The sequence below is a fragment of the Microcebus murinus genome, chromosome 16 (genome assembly GCF_040939455.1).
Source record: "Microcebus murinus isolate Inina chromosome 16, M.murinus_Inina_mat1.0, whole genome shotgun sequence".
Classification (NCBI taxonomy): domain Eukaryota; kingdom Metazoa; phylum Chordata; class Mammalia; order Primates; family Cheirogaleidae; genus Microcebus; species Microcebus murinus.
In genome coordinates this window covers 39,777,327-39,794,486 of record NC_134119.1, presented here as the reverse complement: position 1 = coordinate 39,794,486, position 17,160 = coordinate 39,777,327, and the positions used below count along the sequence as shown (strand labels likewise).

The following is a 17,160-nucleotide window of genomic DNA, read 5'->3' as shown; positions in this document are numbered from 1 at the left end:
ACTATCTCATTTTGGGCTCCCAGACATTTTGTAAGATAAGTATTTGTATCCATTTTACAGTAGTAGAAACTGAGGCCCGAGAGCAAAGGTCAGATACCTAGAAGATGATGGTGCCACGATTTGGACTTGAGCTTGTCCCTTCATCTTTCTGGGGCGGGCCTTCCTTGCAGGGCACCGCCCGCCTCGCTGAGCACTGTGTGTCTCTCCAGCAGCCAGTACTGGGCCCCAGGGAGCAGGGGCTCAGCGCACGTTGGCTCGGTGAGAACGAATGGAGTCCCAGCTGGAGGAAGAGGGACCCCCCTCAGTCAGGGATTCCTGACCATGCTGTTGCCTACATCCTTGGGGTGGAGGATCTCTCGCGGGGAGCCGGTGGGCCGGTGGCTGGACCCGGCTGTGGCTGCTCCTCCGGCTTAGCCTGGCCGTCATTGTTCTGGGGGTCGGCCGTGGCCAGCCAGAGCCAGGGCCAAGGTGCTATTCTGGGCGCGGGCAGGGCAGTGGCATCTGAAGCATCTCCACTTCAGCAGGACGCTCAGCAGCGCCGTCCCTGTGACCACGTCTGCAGCCCCCGGGAGGCTGACGAGGCCTGAGCTGGGGACTCTGATTATCCGCCCCCGTCTTCCCAACTAGCATGGGCTTCCTGTGCTGAAGGATTTTTTTTTTCCCCCATCTAAAGTGAACAGTTCAGTGGCATGTAGTGTGTTCAGGATTTTTGTTTTTGTCACCTCCAAAATCTGCGCACCTCATGCATTTTCTGCAACAAGCACTTACATGGCACCTCCCGTGTTCTGGCCACGGGCCTGTGAGCCGCATGGCTGTGAACTGACTTACTCTTCACACCATCCCTAGGCAGGTGCTGTCATTGTCCCCATTTTACAGACGAGGAGCCTGGGGCTCAAGGCTACAAGGAGCAGAGCTGGAATCTGTGCCCAGGCAACCTGGCCATAGCTGTCCCCTGTCACCACCCCACCATGAAGTCTGTGGCCTTTGCTCTGAGCCCCTGTTCATCCACCGAGTCCCAGAAACCCTGCCTGGTCAGCCTGGCGGGGCTGCCGTAGGCTGGGAGCCCCCCAGACGGCTGCTAGGCTGCTCATCCCCAGCCCCGGACCCAGCACGGGGAGGACCTGGCCCAGCGTTGGTACTGGCAGGGCGGTGGCTTGGTGTAATGGGTTTAGAGCTTGGGCAGATTCGCTTTCTAGCTGTGTGACCTTGAGAAAGTGACTCCACCTCTCTGAGGTCATGTATATTTATAAAGGAGACCATAGCACAGAGTTGCGCACAAAGTGCTCAGCAAATCACCAAGATCCGTATCATTAATACTAGTAGTGGAAGAGACATTCGTTGAGTGAATACATTGGAACGGGGATCAGCAAACTCTAAGGGGCCAGATGGTAAAGACTTTGGAGCTTGCAGGTCTTATAGTCTCTCTGGCAACTTCTTAACTTTAGACAGTATGATTGAGCATGGCTGTGTCCAATAAAACTTTATTTATAGGGACATGGATATTTTTTATTTTATTTTTTTAGAGAAACAGGGTCTCACTCTGTTCTGCCAGTTGGTCTTGAACTCTTGGCCTCAAGCGATCCTCCAGCCTCAGCCCCCCCCAAGGAGCTGGGGTTATAGGTAGGCACAAGCCACCAAGCCTAGCAAGGGACATGGATATTTGAATTTCGTACAATTTTCATGTGTCATAAAATATTACTCTTTTAGTTTTTTTCCAGCCATTCAAAAATATAAAAACTATTCTTAGCTCAAGGTTGGTACAAAAACAGGCAGCGGGCTGGCTCTAGCCACCACTGTAATCTGCCGATCCCTGAACTAGAATGTAACCTCCAGGGGGGGTTGGGTGTTTGGTTTGCTTCTGTGTCCACGAACAGTGCCCAGCGCGTAGTAGGCACTGTAAAGTTGTGCTCAGTGAGCGACCAGTGCGTAGAAGTAGGTCTTGGGCTGGTCCTTTAAGGGCAGGGGCGTGGCAGGAGCAGAACAGCCTGAGCAAGAGCCACATGAAGGGCCCCACAAAGCCACCAAGGCCTGCTGGAGACAACTGGGAAGCAAGGCTGGCTGTCACCAAGCAGTTGGGGGCCCAGGAGTGGGGAACGCAGGCCAGGGTGGGGGTGGGTGGCCTCAGCAGTGGTTCTGTCGGGTGACAGCCCTGCCCCTATCCCAGAGCCACCAGCCTTATTTTTAACCCTGCTGACAAAAGTTAATCCAAATGAAATCAAGAAGAGTGTTGCCTCCCTGTCCCTCTCCTGGCCCCAGTGACTGCTCCCTTCCCTTCTCCCCCCCACCCCCTGTAGGGTCAAGGGCCCCCCTCAAGACCCTCACCCAGAGGCGTGAGCACGGAAATGGGGAGAGGCCAGAGGAGCAGGAATGGGTCCTGCGTTTCCCTAGCTGGGCCTCGATGGCAGGAGAGACACCTGGTGCTTAGAGAAAAACGTCCAAGGCTCCCGGGTCGGGTAGGGGGTGGCGGTTCAGCAGGCAGGAACAGCCCAAGACCCAAGACGAAGCTGACTTTTCTGTCTGCAGAACACATGCTTCTCGGCCTTCGGTGACAGCGGGTGCATCTGGAGGGCTCAGCAAACACACATTCCTGGGCTTGTTCCCCCCAAATTCTGAGTCAGTATGTCTGGGGTGGAGCCTGAGAATCTGCATTTCTAATAAGCTCCCAGGTGATGAGGATGTGGGGGCGGGGGGCACTGTAAGCACCACCGCCTAGAGGTGGTGGCCTCTGGGCCACAGCAATTGAGCCTGCCCTTCCCCTGTGAGTGGCCTGGTACACGCTGGGCTGCCTGAGGGTCCGGAGAGCCTTGAAGGGCTGGCCTGTGACTGGGACTTTACTTTGAGCACAGTAGGAAGCCACACAAAGATTTTAAGCAAGAGGTGAGGCCACCTGGGGTGTGGGTTAAGCGAGCTCCTTGTGCCCCCCCCCTCCGTGTGCAGGGACGGCTGCAGGGGTGAGCCTGCAGCCAGGGACAGGACATATGGGGGCTTTGCAGGGGGAACGGCAGAGGGTGGGGAGACGCAGATGCAAGAGCTATCAAGGGAGTGGAGAGGCAGGAGTCGGTGACGGACTGGGTGTGGACGTGGAAGGAGACGGGAGGGAGGTGGGAAGAACACTGGGGTTCCCAGCCCGAAGGCGAGGGGCTGGGGGCAGTTCTGAGACCAGAGCGGGCGCGGGGAGAAGGGCTGATCGGGGCTCAGTCGTCCAGGCTGAGGGCCCGGCAGAGGCGCCACCGCCCCACACGCAGCCCTCGTCACCTGGGCTGGAGGCCACCCCACTCGACCCCTGTTCTGGCTGCCCTGGAGGGTCCGTAGTGGAACCCCAGAACCTTCCAGGGCTCTGGGGGGAGGCTGCCATTCCCGCCTGAGGAGCCCCACCCACAGAAAGCAGCAGAAAATGAGCATCATTCAGCTCCCATGACCAAAAAAGGACATTCTGTCAGTTGGAAGGTTTGCCAGCCCCTTCCCTCCTCCCCCACCTGGGGTTCCAGGTTCGCAGGGAAGTGGCTCTGAGAGGTTTAGGGCTTCATCTCACACACACCTATGCGCAGGCAAAAAACAAAAACAAAACAAAAAAAAAACGAGCCTGGGATATGCATGTCCCACACTGGGTTTCAATGTGCAAATGTCATTCTTCTCCTCCTCCTCCTGCTCCTCCTTCACCATCACCATCACCATCATCGTCATCACCATCATCATCCTCTGGGCTAGACACTTCCACATGCTGCCCCACGCATTTCGTCCTCACGGCGACTTCAGGAAGGGAGAATTATTATCTCCACTTTACAGGTGAAGCAACTGAGGCACAGCGAGGCAAAGCCGTGCACCCAAGGTCCTAGCGTCCCAGTGGGGTTGGGGCCAGGGTGAGGTGAGGGAGGGAGGGATTCAAGTGCAGGGTCTAATCCAGTCTTTCTTTAAAATCTTCTTCATAGTTTGTTCATCAAGGATTTTTTTATGCATTAATTTTGACTTTTAAAGGGTTTGCATTAAAGTACGATTCACGATTCATCTGGATCACTGAGTTTTTTTGGCATCCCTGTACATTTTGCGCCCGAGGTGAGCACCTCAGTCGTCTCACCCTGTCCCCAGCCTCGGCAGAGCCAAAATTGGGATCCAGGGCCAGGGATTCAAAGCCGCGCTCTTGACTCTTCTCTGGGCTGCCTCCTTGCCCGGGCACAGGTGCACACCTGCGTGCCTGTGTGCGTGTGTGTGTTTGTGTGCATGTGTGCGTGTGCGTGTGTGCGTGCGTGTGTTCTCTCCCTGGTGGCATGGCATGGTGGACAGGACAGGTCTGGGCTTGAAAGCTCACGCCACTACTCATTATCGAGTGGAAGTCGAGCCTGCGGTCAGGGGACAGACTCCAGATCCCAGGACGCCTTGGTTTGAATCCCGACTCTGTTACTCACTAGCTGTGTGAGTTTAAGTGGATTCTTTGAAACCTTCCTGTGCTTCAGGTTTCTCCTCCGCAAAGAGGGGCGATCGCAGTAACATCTTAAATGAGTTCGGTTCCGTCATGCGCTCAGCACGTGGTCAATGCTTTGTCGATGTTAATTATTTTGCATCCTGTAGCAAGATACCTCCCTGAGCCTCGGTTTCCCCACCTGTGAAGTAGAACCAGGTAAAAACTACCTCATGAGCAGTTTGGGGGATTGTAAGGAATAGATAAAAGGCATGGAATGTAGTAGGAACTTAAGGAAAGCTCTCTCTCTAACTGTGGGCCCACTTCCGTGCTGGGGACTAGGATAAAGAGACGTGCACGTCACCTCCCTGAGAAACGAACTCATCTGCAGAGAGTGGACATTCTGACCTGACCTTGCCGTTCCCCAAGGGCACCAAGCTCTTGCCCCATCTCTTGCACATGCTTTTCTGTCTCCCTGGCTCGCTGTCCCCACCCACCTTTATGGGCCCAATGTATATATTTCTTCAAGTCTCAACTTAAATATCACATCCTGAAGGAAACCTTCCCTGACCAGCCACCTGCACCGCCAGTCTGTATTAAGTCTTTCTATTCCGCATTTCCACTGTGTTCTCTCCTCTTCCTTCACCGCACATTTCACAACTGTAATTAAGTACTTTTTATTTAATTGCATTTTCGGGTTTGTTTACTATCCAGCTCCGTTACCCAACAGTGAGGGCAGGAGTTGGCCTGACTGGTCCCCAGGTGTCTCTGTCCTCGGCCCCTGGCCAAGCTCCCAGCGAATGCTCTAGAATAGCACTCGAGTGCACAAGTTCTAAAGACCTGTTGTCTGGGTCAGAATCCCAGCTTTTGTGCTATATGACTCTGTGGCCTTGGGCAAGTTACTTCACCTGTTTGCGCCTCAGTTTCCTTTTCCGTAAAATAGGGATAATAATAACAGCATCAGCTTCCTAAGGCATTAGGATGATTATATGAGATAATCTTCCTAACTCCTTTAGAACCATGCCTGACCTACTTGGAACAGGACTGTTATTATTATTGTAGGTAATATAGACTGTTAGCTAGACTGACAGCTGAAACAGACATGTCCCAAATCTCAGGTACTTACTACAGAAAAGGCTTCAGATTTGCTTGTATTCACATTCAATCGGAGGACTGTAGAAGGGGGCTTTGCTCTGTGCAATCATTTATGGGCTCACGCTCCTTCCACTGCATTGCTTAACTTGGAGTCCACCAGGAGCTTCTGTGGATAGAATTTGGGGGCCCAGGAACTTGGATGGTGTTTTAGGTTAGATTCCCTAGAAGCAGAGCCTGAGATGGGGATTCTTGTGCAAGTGATTTATTGAGGAGACTCTCCGGAGAGAGGGGAGTGAGAGAAGCAGGGTGGGATAGGGAGGAGCTGAGTGAGCATGTGGTCTGACCCACCAGGGGCTCAGGAGAATGAATCATACCTACGGCGGTTGCAGTTCTTTCCTCTTGGGAAAGAACATTAGTGTGGGTTGCCTGGGTGGGGCAGTATTTTAATTTCTGGAACAAGCTGCTTGTAATTCTCTGGGGTAGCAATGAGCCATTAGCAGCCAACACCGCAGGTAGGGGGTGGGCACATTTGCTCAGTAAAGGGATCTGGGTGGGGCACCAAAAGTGTCTACTACAGATGGGAAAAGCTACATCTCTATTTTTACTAACCTCTAACTGAAATTTATGTTTTCTTCAATTAAGGAAGTAGGCAATAAACCATAGTAGTAGTAGTAGTATCTGTGACTTTGTCGCCAATAGATATATAGAAATCACATATATTTTCATGTCACATTACTGTTGTTGCAGATATCCTTAAAATATCCTTTATGCTAATCTATACTTTTAAATTACAGTAGTTATTAGATTTGATAGTGTTTTGTTTCATGTGTTAATGAATGACAGATTATTATTACAAATTTGTCCTTTTAAAATACTTTGGTAGCAGTGTGTAACTGCATCCATTTGTTATTCCATGTATTTTATGCATTTGTTTAATAATGTTTAATGCAAAACATTATTCTGAGAAAAGGGGTCCATCGGCTTCACCAGACTACCAAAGAGATCTGTGACACAAAAGAAGCTAAGTGCCACCCTATTCTTTTTTTTTTTTTTTTTTAAAGACATATTCTAGCAGAAATGCCACCCTATTCTGAGGCATCAGCCCCCTCTGCATTCAGTCAGCAATGGGGGGGAAAAGTAGAGGTTTTTATGGGCCCAGGCCTGGAAATAGCATATATTACGTCTTCCCACAATGCACTGCAGAACTCAGGCACCTGACTACCCCTAACCGCAAGGGAGGCTGGGAAATGTAGTCTATCTGTGTGCCCAGTAAGAAGAGAAAATGGTCTGGGGAATGTACAGCACCAATAAATGTTTGTTGAGAGCCTGAGTGACTGATTCCTCTGCCCAGGGTGTCTCTTTGTGGGTTGGGGAGAAGTGGTAGAAGGCTGGTCCTTTGGAGGAATCCTGAGCCTCCCACCATGTTGTCTCCTTAGGACAAGCCACGCCAAGGCCAAAGCTGAAGCTTCGGAACAGGCCGCCCTGGCCGCCAACCAGGAGTCCAACATTGCCCGCAGTTTAGCCAGGGAGCTGGCTCCGGACTTCTACCAGCCAGGTAGGGCCAGCCAGGGAGGGATGGGCAGGACAGGGTGGGGGCGGTCCCTGGGGTGGGAATTTTCTTTGCCTGCTGGAAGCTGAGATGCCCAAGTGGGATCATGGATGCCTGTGAGTTTTGGAAACTGTGGGGCATGGTGGGGTATCCCCTAAACGTGGGACAGGATGATGCAAGGGGGTGTGGAGAGACGCAGCTGCCTTCATGCAGAGCTCGCGGTGCGGGCGGCAGAGTTGCCTCTTCTCCCTGCTCCGAGCAGGGCGGAGAGCTGGATCTAGTGACACTTAGTGAGGAGACGTCACTAGTGGATGACGGATCAAATGGCTTCTTGTACTTGCTCAGCAATTTCAGTCAAGCATTAATTGAGCACTGTCCATGAGTCAGGCACTGTGTGGGCTCTGGGAGCACATAAGTGGGGTCCCAAATCTAGAGGAACAGAAAGTCATGAAGACAACATAGTTGGGGGGATGCAAATGGACCGTGTTCATTTAAAAGCTAACTCCACTGCTTACCGGCTGCGAGACCTTTAAGGTCTTTAACCTCAGGAAACCTCAGTTTCCTGATCTGTAAAATGGGAGTAAGAATAATGCCTACTTCTTTGTGAATGGATTAAATGCATGTAAGGTGCATGCCCAGTCCACAGTCAGCTGTCAATGACTGTGGCTGTTGTCTCGCTGTTGTGGTTAAGTTTCACAAGCAGGAGGAGTGCTGTGAGGTTAGGACAGGGACGTGGGCGCTCCCAGGAAGCAATTAACCCTTTTAGGCAAGGGGAGGTGTTAGGGAAGGCTGCCCTGGGGAGAGGCCATTTCAGCTGAATCTTGAAGGCTGAACAAGAGTTTATCAAGTCAGTGGGTCTCAAACTGGACACAGATTTCCGAGCCCTCCCCCAGAGTTTCTGATTCAGTAGGTCAGGGGTGAATGTGCATTTCTGAGGATCAGGTGATGGGGTTGCTGCCAGGCTGGGACCACACTTTGAAAACTATGGCACCAGGTGGTGCTGGGTGGGACAGGTGAATCGAAAGGAGGGGACTGCGGGTACAAAGGCACAGAAACTCGGGACAGAGTGGCATGGCGGGAGGCTAGATCATAAAACAGGCAGTGGGGGTGAGAGTGAGGGGGCCCTCCTGGCTCTGACACGGACTTGGCGCGTGGCTGGGGCAGGGGAGCCCCCAGGGTAGATTGGCATTCTCTGCAGTGAATGAGCCACATGATGAGATTTGCTTTGTCTTTAAACATTATTCTGGCTGCAGAAAGACCAGAGGAAACTAGATGGGAAACGCAGGAGCACAGATCTGTGCCTGGGAGGATCAGTCACCTCTGGTCACAGCTCTCCCCCTGCTGGTACGGGGAGAGTGACACTAGCTGGCTGCCTCTCCCTGTGTGTTGGCAGCAACAGCTGTGACTGTGCTTGTGCCAGGCAGGGAGCTCAGCATTTTAACATGCATTTTCTCAGTCAATCCTTCAGTTAGTATTTATGAAATGGGCATGATGAGACCCACTTCTCAGACAAGGGAATGGAAAGAGACCAGTGTCACAGTTGGCAGGATCACCAGAGCCAGACCGCCTGGGTGCTAGCCCTGGCTCTGCCCTTTGCCAGCTGTGTGCCCTTGGGCAAGTGCTTTAACCTCTCTGAGCCTCCCTTTCTTCATCTGTAAAATGGAGGTTCACAATAACATCAACGTCAGAGGGTCACTAAAATCATTAAAGGAGTTAATATTTGGAAATTGCTTAGAACAGCGCCTGGCACTTGGTCCGTGCCACGTTGAGTGCTGAGTGAATGAATAAGGCTCAGAGGGGTCAGGTGGCTGGCCGGGCTCACCCAGCAGGGGCCGGGGCTCATCCAGCCTCCCTGCCTCGCCCTGGCAGGTCCGGAGTACCAGAAGCGCCGGCTGCTGCAGGAGATCCTGGAGAACTCGGAGAGCCTGCTGGAGCCCCCGGAGCGCGGCGGCGCGGGCCTGCCGGAGCGGCCCCGCGAGAGCCCGCAGCTGCACGAGCGCGAGACGCCCGGGCCCGAGGGCGGGCCCCCGTCGCCGGCCGGGACGCCCCCGCAGCCCAAGCGGCCCCGGCCCGGCGCGTCCAAGGACGGCCTGCTGGGCCCGGGCGCCTGGAACGGCGAGCCGGGCGGCGAGGGCAGCCGGCCGGTCACGCCGTCCGAGGGCGCGGGTCGCCGCAGCCCGGCGCGCCCGGCCACCGAGCACATGGCCATCGAGGCCCTGCAGGCGCCGCCCGCGTCGCCGCCGCCCACGCCGTCGCAGGAGCCCGAGGTGGCGCTTTACCGGGGCTACCACAGCTACGCCGTGCGCACCGGGCCGCCCGCGCCGCCGCCCTTCGAGGACGAGCCCGAGCCCGAGCTCTCCGGGCCCGAGTCCGCGCCCTCGTCCCCGTCCACCGCGCCCTCGTCCCCGGCCGCCGCCCCGATGCACGCCCCCGCGCTCCGAGGCCCCGCGCCCGAGAGTCCCGCCAAGCTGGAGCCCAGGCCCATCGTGCCCAAAGCTGAGCCCAAGGCCAAGGCCCGCAAGACTGAGGCCCGCGGGCTGACCAAGGCCGGGGCCAAGAAGAAGGCACGGAAGGAGGCAGCGCTGGCGGCGGAGGCAGAGGTGGAGGTGGAAGAGGTGAGGCTGTTGGCCAAGGAGCATCCCAGGTCAGGTCCCTGGAGGTAGTGGGGCTCGAGGCAGGATTCAGGTGCAGGCGACTTCCGGGTTGCTGGGGTCCGGGAGATGAAAGCAGGACAGGGCGGGGCGAGTCCCGCGGGGCTGTGGATTAGCCGAGCGTAGCCTTACCCTATCCACAGAGGACTTGGGACCATAGTTCCAATGGCAGCCTTCCTGCCTTCCTACACCCTTGCACCTGGTGTCCCATCAGCAGAGACAGATCTCTGGAGCGGGGGCAGCTGGGAGCCTGAGCAGCCCCTGCCGGGTCGGGGATTGGGGCTGGGTTCCAGTTGCTGTGCCAGAGTAGCAGGGAGGGCTTCCTGGGGGCGGAGGAAGGGCTATGGGAGGCTGGGAGCCAGGGAAGGCAGCAGCAAGACGGAAGCTAGGCTCTGAGGGGCTGAAGAATGTGTCCCAAGGGGAGTTAACAGTAGGCAAGGCAGGGTGTCTGGGCTCCAGGGCCGATTCTGCACGCTGTGTGGTTTGGGACGTGTTCCTGTCCCTCTCTGGACCCCTTTGATTAATGATTTCCGAGAATCCTTCCAGCTGTGATGGTCTGCCGTCCAGATTACGGACACAGCAGTGAGCAAAGTGGGGCGGGGGGGGGGGCTGCTCTTAGGAGGGGACTTCCAGAAGCAGGAGCTGCTCCTCCGACCGGCCTTGCTGTGACCTGGGTGGGAATGTCTCAGAGGCCACAGGGACTCAGGCAGCCTCTCTCCCCTGCTCCCAGGTCCCCAACACCGTCCTCATCTGCATGGTGATCCTGCTTAACATCGGCCTGGCCATCCTCTTCGTGCACCTCCTGACCTGACCCGCGTCCGCCAGGTGCAGCCGGCTGGAGGGAGGGGCGGGGATTCTGGGCTCCAGGGTGCGGGGACAGGGAGTCTGCTCGGTACTAGAGGACGGTGCTGTGACTGATCGAGGCCCATCGCCCAGCAGAAGCAGGGACCCAGGGTGTGGGTTTGACAGATCATGCTCCTCCCCACCACACCCTCTTCACTAGCTCAGCATTTGCAGGGTCCCCGCTGACTGTCCGGTAAGCACTGGGCCTTCACTCACTCGCTCATTCATTCATGTGACCAACATTCGCCCAGCAGCTGCCCTGCTGGGAGCTAGGACAATCAGGGACGCCCTCCTGCTCTTAGAGTGGGGTGAACAGAAGAGTAAGCTCGTCATTCACAGCTCATTACGTGAAAGTCTCGCAGTTCAGACAGTAAGCAGATGTTTGCAGGCCCCCACATCTGGACTGAGTTCCCCTGGGTTGGTGGGACTCTCTGCCCTCCCTTGCTCTCCTCCCCTCCTCAGTCCTTAACCCTCTGCCTCCAAGCCCCACCCCTTCCTCTGTCAATGGGCTCCATCTCAGTTTTCTCCCCACGGTGGTGGCGCTGGGGTGCTGGGTAAGGTCCTATGAGAACGGGTGGCTGGGCTGAGCTGAAGGAGAGTGACCCTCACTGGTGTCAGGATGGTGTATCTATGGGAAAAGATCTTTCTCCTGCTCGGACCAGCCTTTACAGCCTAAATCCCGTGCTTGGCGAAGCTAACAGACTTTCTGCCCCTTGCCCAGCCCCCCACCAAGGACCCCCTTTTTTGATCCTGGCTTAGGTGGGCTGGAACTTATTGTGTCCCAAGAGAGTCTATATTGTCAGCATGTAAATAGCCAATGACAATATTAGCCTGGTAGGTGCTGCCCGGGGGTGAACGCTGGGCTGCATGGGTTCCGTGTTTCCGAGGGGACCTGGGAATGCGTCCTGCAGGCACTGGTCACTTCAGTGACCTGGAGGGTGAATGAACCCGATGACAGTGGGGAGGAGGAAGGAAGGGAGTGTGACCAGTACAGGGAACAGCATATGTGCATAAACAGAGCCAAGCATCCAGGGCCAGGGGAGCCCTTGAGGATTCGTTTCCAATTCCGCTGAGCGTCCGGGCCAAGGGCCAAGGCTGTCCTGGGGGATGCAGAGGTGGGATCTTGCCCCAGAGAAGATCGAGCCTGAGTGAGGTGACTCAGTCTCAGGGCACCTTCCTCTCTCCCTCACCTGACCCTGTTCCTGTCTTTGCAGAGCCAGGCGTTCCTGCTGAGGACACGAGGACCTGTCTTCCTGCAATGTCAGGCAGGGTGGCCAAGGAGGACTGGACTCCGGACCTGAAGCCGGGGGGTCCAGCTCACATTCACACCACAGGCGCTTAAGGAGCCTCCCGTGGTGCCTGCGCTGGGTGGCTGGTGGAGCCCAGAGGGAAAGAATGAGCTGGAACCTCCGGGAGCTTTCCGCCCAGGACAAGGGAAGAGCCGAGGTCCCTTGAACTTCCTATTTTGCCCCTGTCCCTCATCCTCATCCACTCCCCCACCTTGCCCCTAGGTCACCCTCTCCCTGGGCTTTTGTGTGTTTTGGGAGAAGTCACCTAACCAGGATATTAATATTAAATCCGGTCCCCCTCCCTCCTACCCCACCCCCACTTCACGTTAGCCCTCTGGCTGTGGGCTGAGGCCTCCCGGCATAGCTGGCGGGTCGAGGGGTGCCGAAATCCCTTGTGGTAGGCACAGAAAACCCCCTCAGACCGGTGCCGAGGCCCTTTCTCGTGCATTCTGGACCCAGCGCCCTCCCTTGCTTACAGAAGTTCTGGACGACAGAGGAAATGGACAAGCTCAGTCTGAATATCCCAGAACACAGTGCTGCCCTCCTCCCGCCAGTCCAGTCACTTTCCCCTCTGGACCAATAGAAGAGGGAAGATGATGGAGTCTCTGGCTGGGAAGCCACTGGCCCGGTGGCCGGGGGGGAGGGGCTGGGAAGAGGGGTTCAGGGGCAGTTATGCCGGCCCCTGTTTTTCAGTGTGCCTGAGCCTGAGGCTGGGGTTGCGTTTGGGGCTTCCAGCGTGGGATGCTAACGGGTCACACGCAGGCGCCCTGGGGCTGGCGGGATATAACTGCCCTGTGAATTGGTTTGTCCCCTTGCCCCACCAGGGCCCACTGCAGGCTCAGGGGAGCATGGCATGGAGCCCAGGGCGGCTTCCCTGGGGCAGACCCTCAGGCGGTGCTGGAGACAGGCTGCCTGTCAAGAAGCATTTCCCAGGAAGAGGGGAGCCAGTGGGGGGCTCCCCTTCGGCTTGCTTGGCAGAAGACAATACTTGCATGTACCTCACTTAAAGATGTTTTGTACCACGTTGGCTCCTGGCCCTCTTGCTTGCCAGGATTGGGGTGGGGGCCGAGGAGGGCCATGTTTCCCTGCTTCCAGGAGGAGGGAGGGACAGGGCTCCCAGGCCCCTCCAAGCCTGGGAGAGGTGACGGCACCAAGCGGAGCTGGAGGGAACTGTTGCTGGCCTGCCTCTGGACCCTGGGGCCTTGTCGCTGTGGCCCAGCCTCCCCAGGCAGGTCCGGGACCTGGAAGTTTGCTTGTGATGGAGCCGGGTTTCCCTCGCCCCAGGCAACACTGGGGAACCTTCTCCTCCAGCTTCACGCCTGCTGCTTCAAGCACGGCTGGGGCCTCACGGCTTGGCTGGACTCTAGGACTGCATCTCTGCGGAGAAGAGCTGCCGGTCCTCCCGCCCCAGCCCCGAGGCCCGGGGCTCTGCATCTGTGTTTGGGCTTCTCGGGACTCCTAGGGAATGGGGGTGCGGTGGGGGGAGCACTGTTGGGTGCTGACAAGCCTCAGGCCTCGGCTCGGAGATTACTGTCCTGGTGTTTTGGCCTGGCCCAGTGCTGGGACAAGCCTTCGGCTGCTGGGGCTCCCAGGCCTGGGTTTGGGGCTGGCGTTTGGGGTGAGGGTTCAGGATGCTCCAGTCTGTGCAATAATAAACCTGCATCTGCTCACGGGCCGTGGCTGGGCTGCGGTGTCTGCTGGTGGGCCCAGGACGAGGGGCTGGCTGAAGGAGGTGGTGGGAGGCTGGGGACGCCATCCTGCCCATCCATATCCTCCCTCTCCCTCCCAGTTCCCTTGACCTCTTGGGCAACTGAGGGGCTTCAGTTCTGGAGGGTGGGTTCAAAGACCACAGACCATTCACAGTGGAGTTTGAGTTTCTAAAGCAGACTTCCAGAAACTTCTCTGTGCAGCTTGCAGTAGAAGCAAGAGCCTGCCCTTTGAGGTGGAGACCCCTGGGCTCCAATCCTGGCTCAGGTGCTTTCTTCACTTCTCTGAATCTCAGTTTTCTCTTCTGTAAAATGGGGATAGTGGGAGTGCCTAGCTCCGGGGGTTGTGGTGAGCATTACATTAAATGTGAAGCTCATGGAAAGTCAGCTGCAGTTGAAAAATGGAGATGTGTATCGTAACTGTTATCGTGTGCAGTACAGTTAGCTCTGTTGCAAGCCCCGTTGCATTTTGACGGAGCCCCAAAGGGGTGGAGATGATTCAGGCCCAGTTACACCGTCACAGAGCATGTCAGAATGGGCCCAGATACCAACTCCTCACTCCACAGTGGCTCAGAGAAAGGACTTGCCCACGGTCACACACAGCAAATCAGTGGTAGGAGAGCAGTTCTTGACCTGTTTGCACATGAGCCCTGTTCATGAAGGTTCTTTTGAAGCCAGTGGCCCCGGCTAGAGGGTTGGAGGGAAGGGCCCCCCTCCCAGCAGCAGGCTGGAGGTCAGGCACGCCCCGCATTGACTCGCTCACCAGGAGCCCTGGTTGTCTCCCCAGCTCCACCACTGCCTTGCTGCGCGTCCCCTCACTCACTCGTTCCCCCTTCCTGTGCCTCAGTTTCCTCTTCTGCCAAAAAGACTATGATCCCTGCCCCATGGCCATAGGCAATGCAGTTGTGAGACTCAAATGAGGTAGATTAGGAGTGGTAAAGATTTTTAAAACTCTGGAATGATCCCAGGGTCCTCAGGAAGAAGGATGGGCTTGGAGGAACCGCAGGAGGGGTGGCGGGAGTGGGAAGGAGGAGGGGATTGTTTTAGTCTGCAGGGACATTGATAAAACCCACAGAGGGGAAGGGGGCGGGCAGCCAGCCCGGTCAGCTGGTCTTGCAGACCAGAGGTGTGTGTGGGCGGGGGGTACGGGAGTGGGATGGGGAATGGAAGCGTGGGGGAGGTGAGTTAGACTCGCCTTGGGTGGTGTGAGATGAGGGCTGCTTCCTGAGCCCTGTCCGAGACAGGTGGGATTGGTTCGAGACAGCGCCCCCTGGTGGCAAAGGCCCAGGACACAGCCGGATGAGGCCTCTGCTTCCAGGTTGACCCCAGGCAGCTCTAGGAAGCCTGACCTGGCCCCTGCCGTGGCCTGGATTCATTTCAGGTGTTTTGTACCATGCGTGAACTTACGAGCATTGCAGGGAATTATACTCCTGCCAAACAGAGCACTGCTTAGAGAGAGAGGTAATGGACTTGAGAAATATTTGCTCTCAGTTCAACTCTTGTTCCTGCAAGTAAAATTTACCATGACAATGACTCATAGGGACAAAGTTTGAAACCACTTGTGGGAGTAATTTTTGGAAAGGAAAACTGTACAGAAAGATGTCCCAGGGACAGCACTGAATGTGGCAAAACTCTTCATGATACCAAGGAAGAGAGGACACTTTCTACAATTAAAGACTCTTCACAGGAATCAAAATGACGAAGATTTTGGTCAAATGAAGATCATCTAAAATTAAACTTTTTTGCATCTGCGGTATCTGGAAAAGCCTTATTACATAGAAGAATATTTCTGAAGGAGAGAAACCGCAGGGATATATTAAGTGTAGTAAAGGTCTCATGGACAAGTCAGGCTCCGATGACCATCAGAGAATATACACAGGGAAAAACCCATGAATGTAATGAATGCAAATAAATATTTAGGCAGCAGTTAAATCTTCTTGTACATCAGAGAATTCCTTCAGGGGGAAAGCCTTAATGTAACGAATGTGGCAAATCCGTTAGGCAGAGTGTACATCCTGTTGCATGTCATAGAACTCACACAGGCAAGAAATTGTGTGTGTAGTGAATGTGGAAAATTCTTTGGTAGGAAGTCATGTGTCATTTTACATCGGAGAACTCATAAAGGAGAGAGATGACATAAACGTAATGTTTATACAACACCACCAGGGGGCGTTGGCGTGTGGGAAACCCTCCACCAGCAAGTCGTCCCATGCCGTCCATCGGAGACTACACACGGGGGAACATGCAATGGATGTGATATGTGACAGAATGTGTGAAATATGCAATGTGATGTATGAAATATGGATTGAATGTGGGGAATCATTTGCTCAGGAAGACATCCCCAAAGGACATCACGGGAGAACTCACGCAGGACGAGAAACCCTATGCGTGTAAATCACGTGTGAGTTAATTCAGGCATAATACAACCGTCACTGTACGTGCGTGAGCACACACGGGGGAACCTACGAATGCAGGAGACGTGGGAAACACTGGATCGTGGGATCAGGTCTTGCTGCACGTGGGAGAGCTCACACATGAGGGAAACACGAGGAATGCAAGGTATGCGGAAAAGCTGTCATTGACGAGTCGACCCTCACTGCTCATCGGAGAACACACACAGGCAATAAGCCCCATAAATGTAACAAAGGGGAGAAATCATTTGGTCAGAGGAGACCCTTCCATGTGCGTAAGAGAATACACACGGGCGGCTCCCCTTGCGTGCAAGCGGTGTCTGAAGTCATCCCGCTGGAAGTCAGCCCCTTTTGTCCCTCAGGACACTGACATGGCAGTGGTCCTCAATGTGTGGTTCCCGGACCGGCAACGGCAGCAGCAGCTGCTGGGAACATATCAGAAATGCGAAGTCTTGGACCGACCTACGAAATCAGAAACTGTTTCCATAGGAGTCATAAGGTTTCCATAAGGCGCTTTTGACACACGCCTAAATGGTCCGAGAACTACTGCTCTATAGGAAAAGAATCCTGCAAATGTCATCATTTTTGAAATACTTTTACCCAGAAGTGATAACTATGTCCTCACTCAGGTACCCAACTGGAGGGAAAACATTATAATAAATGTGGAAAATCATTCAGTCAGGAGTCAGATTTCTTTATATGACAGATAACTCATTTAAGGGAGAACCCCCAAGAGTGTAAATATAAGGTGGTAATTGGTTCTAGCAGAGACCACGCCTCGATGCACCTCAGAGAACTCACGTAGGCGACAGATCCTGTGTGTGTCACCAATAGAGGGAGTCCTCTGGCAGATTGGCCAGTCTTGTACATCAGGGAATGAACACAGCCGTGACATCTATGGCTGTAACCTAGGTGAAATCCTTTTGCATCAGTCAGACCTGTTGTACACCAAGAGAACCCATACTGGGGCAAAACCCTATGAATCGATGAATGTAATGAACGTATGGGACATGGGCTGACCAAAAGTCACCCTTTGACTTGAAATCAGAGGAGTCACAGAATAGATACCCTAAGAAGGCCACCGAGATAGGAAATCCATCCCACAGATGCCAAGGGTGGATATTTAATAAAGGAGTGAAAACTTTGAAAAATTTTAATGAGCAAAAGCTAGCAATAAAGAATTGAGACATTATTTTTCAAAGATTCTATTTTCATGAAGT

The 17,160-nt window shown here is 54.7% G+C and overlaps 1 protein-coding gene across 1 annotated transcript in view; it reads left to right on the top strand.

The window, feature by feature from the left end:
- Positions 1 to 13,498, top strand: part of JPH2 (junctophilin 2) — a 71,415-nt gene extending 57,917 nt beyond the window's left edge. The window contains exons 3-6 of the mRNA XM_012780958.2: positions 6,928 to 7,046; positions 8,910 to 9,655; positions 10,422 to 10,516; positions 11,749 to 13,498. Coding sequence (XP_012636412.2) covers positions 6,928 to 7,046; positions 8,910 to 9,655; positions 10,422 to 10,502 — 946 coding nt within the window. The 3' untranslated portion in view covers positions 10,503 to 10,516; positions 11,749 to 13,498. The remainder of the gene's footprint in view (positions 1 to 6,927; positions 7,047 to 8,909; positions 9,656 to 10,421; positions 10,517 to 11,748) is intronic.
- The last annotated feature ends 3,662 nt before the right edge of the window (positions 13,499 to 17,160 follow it).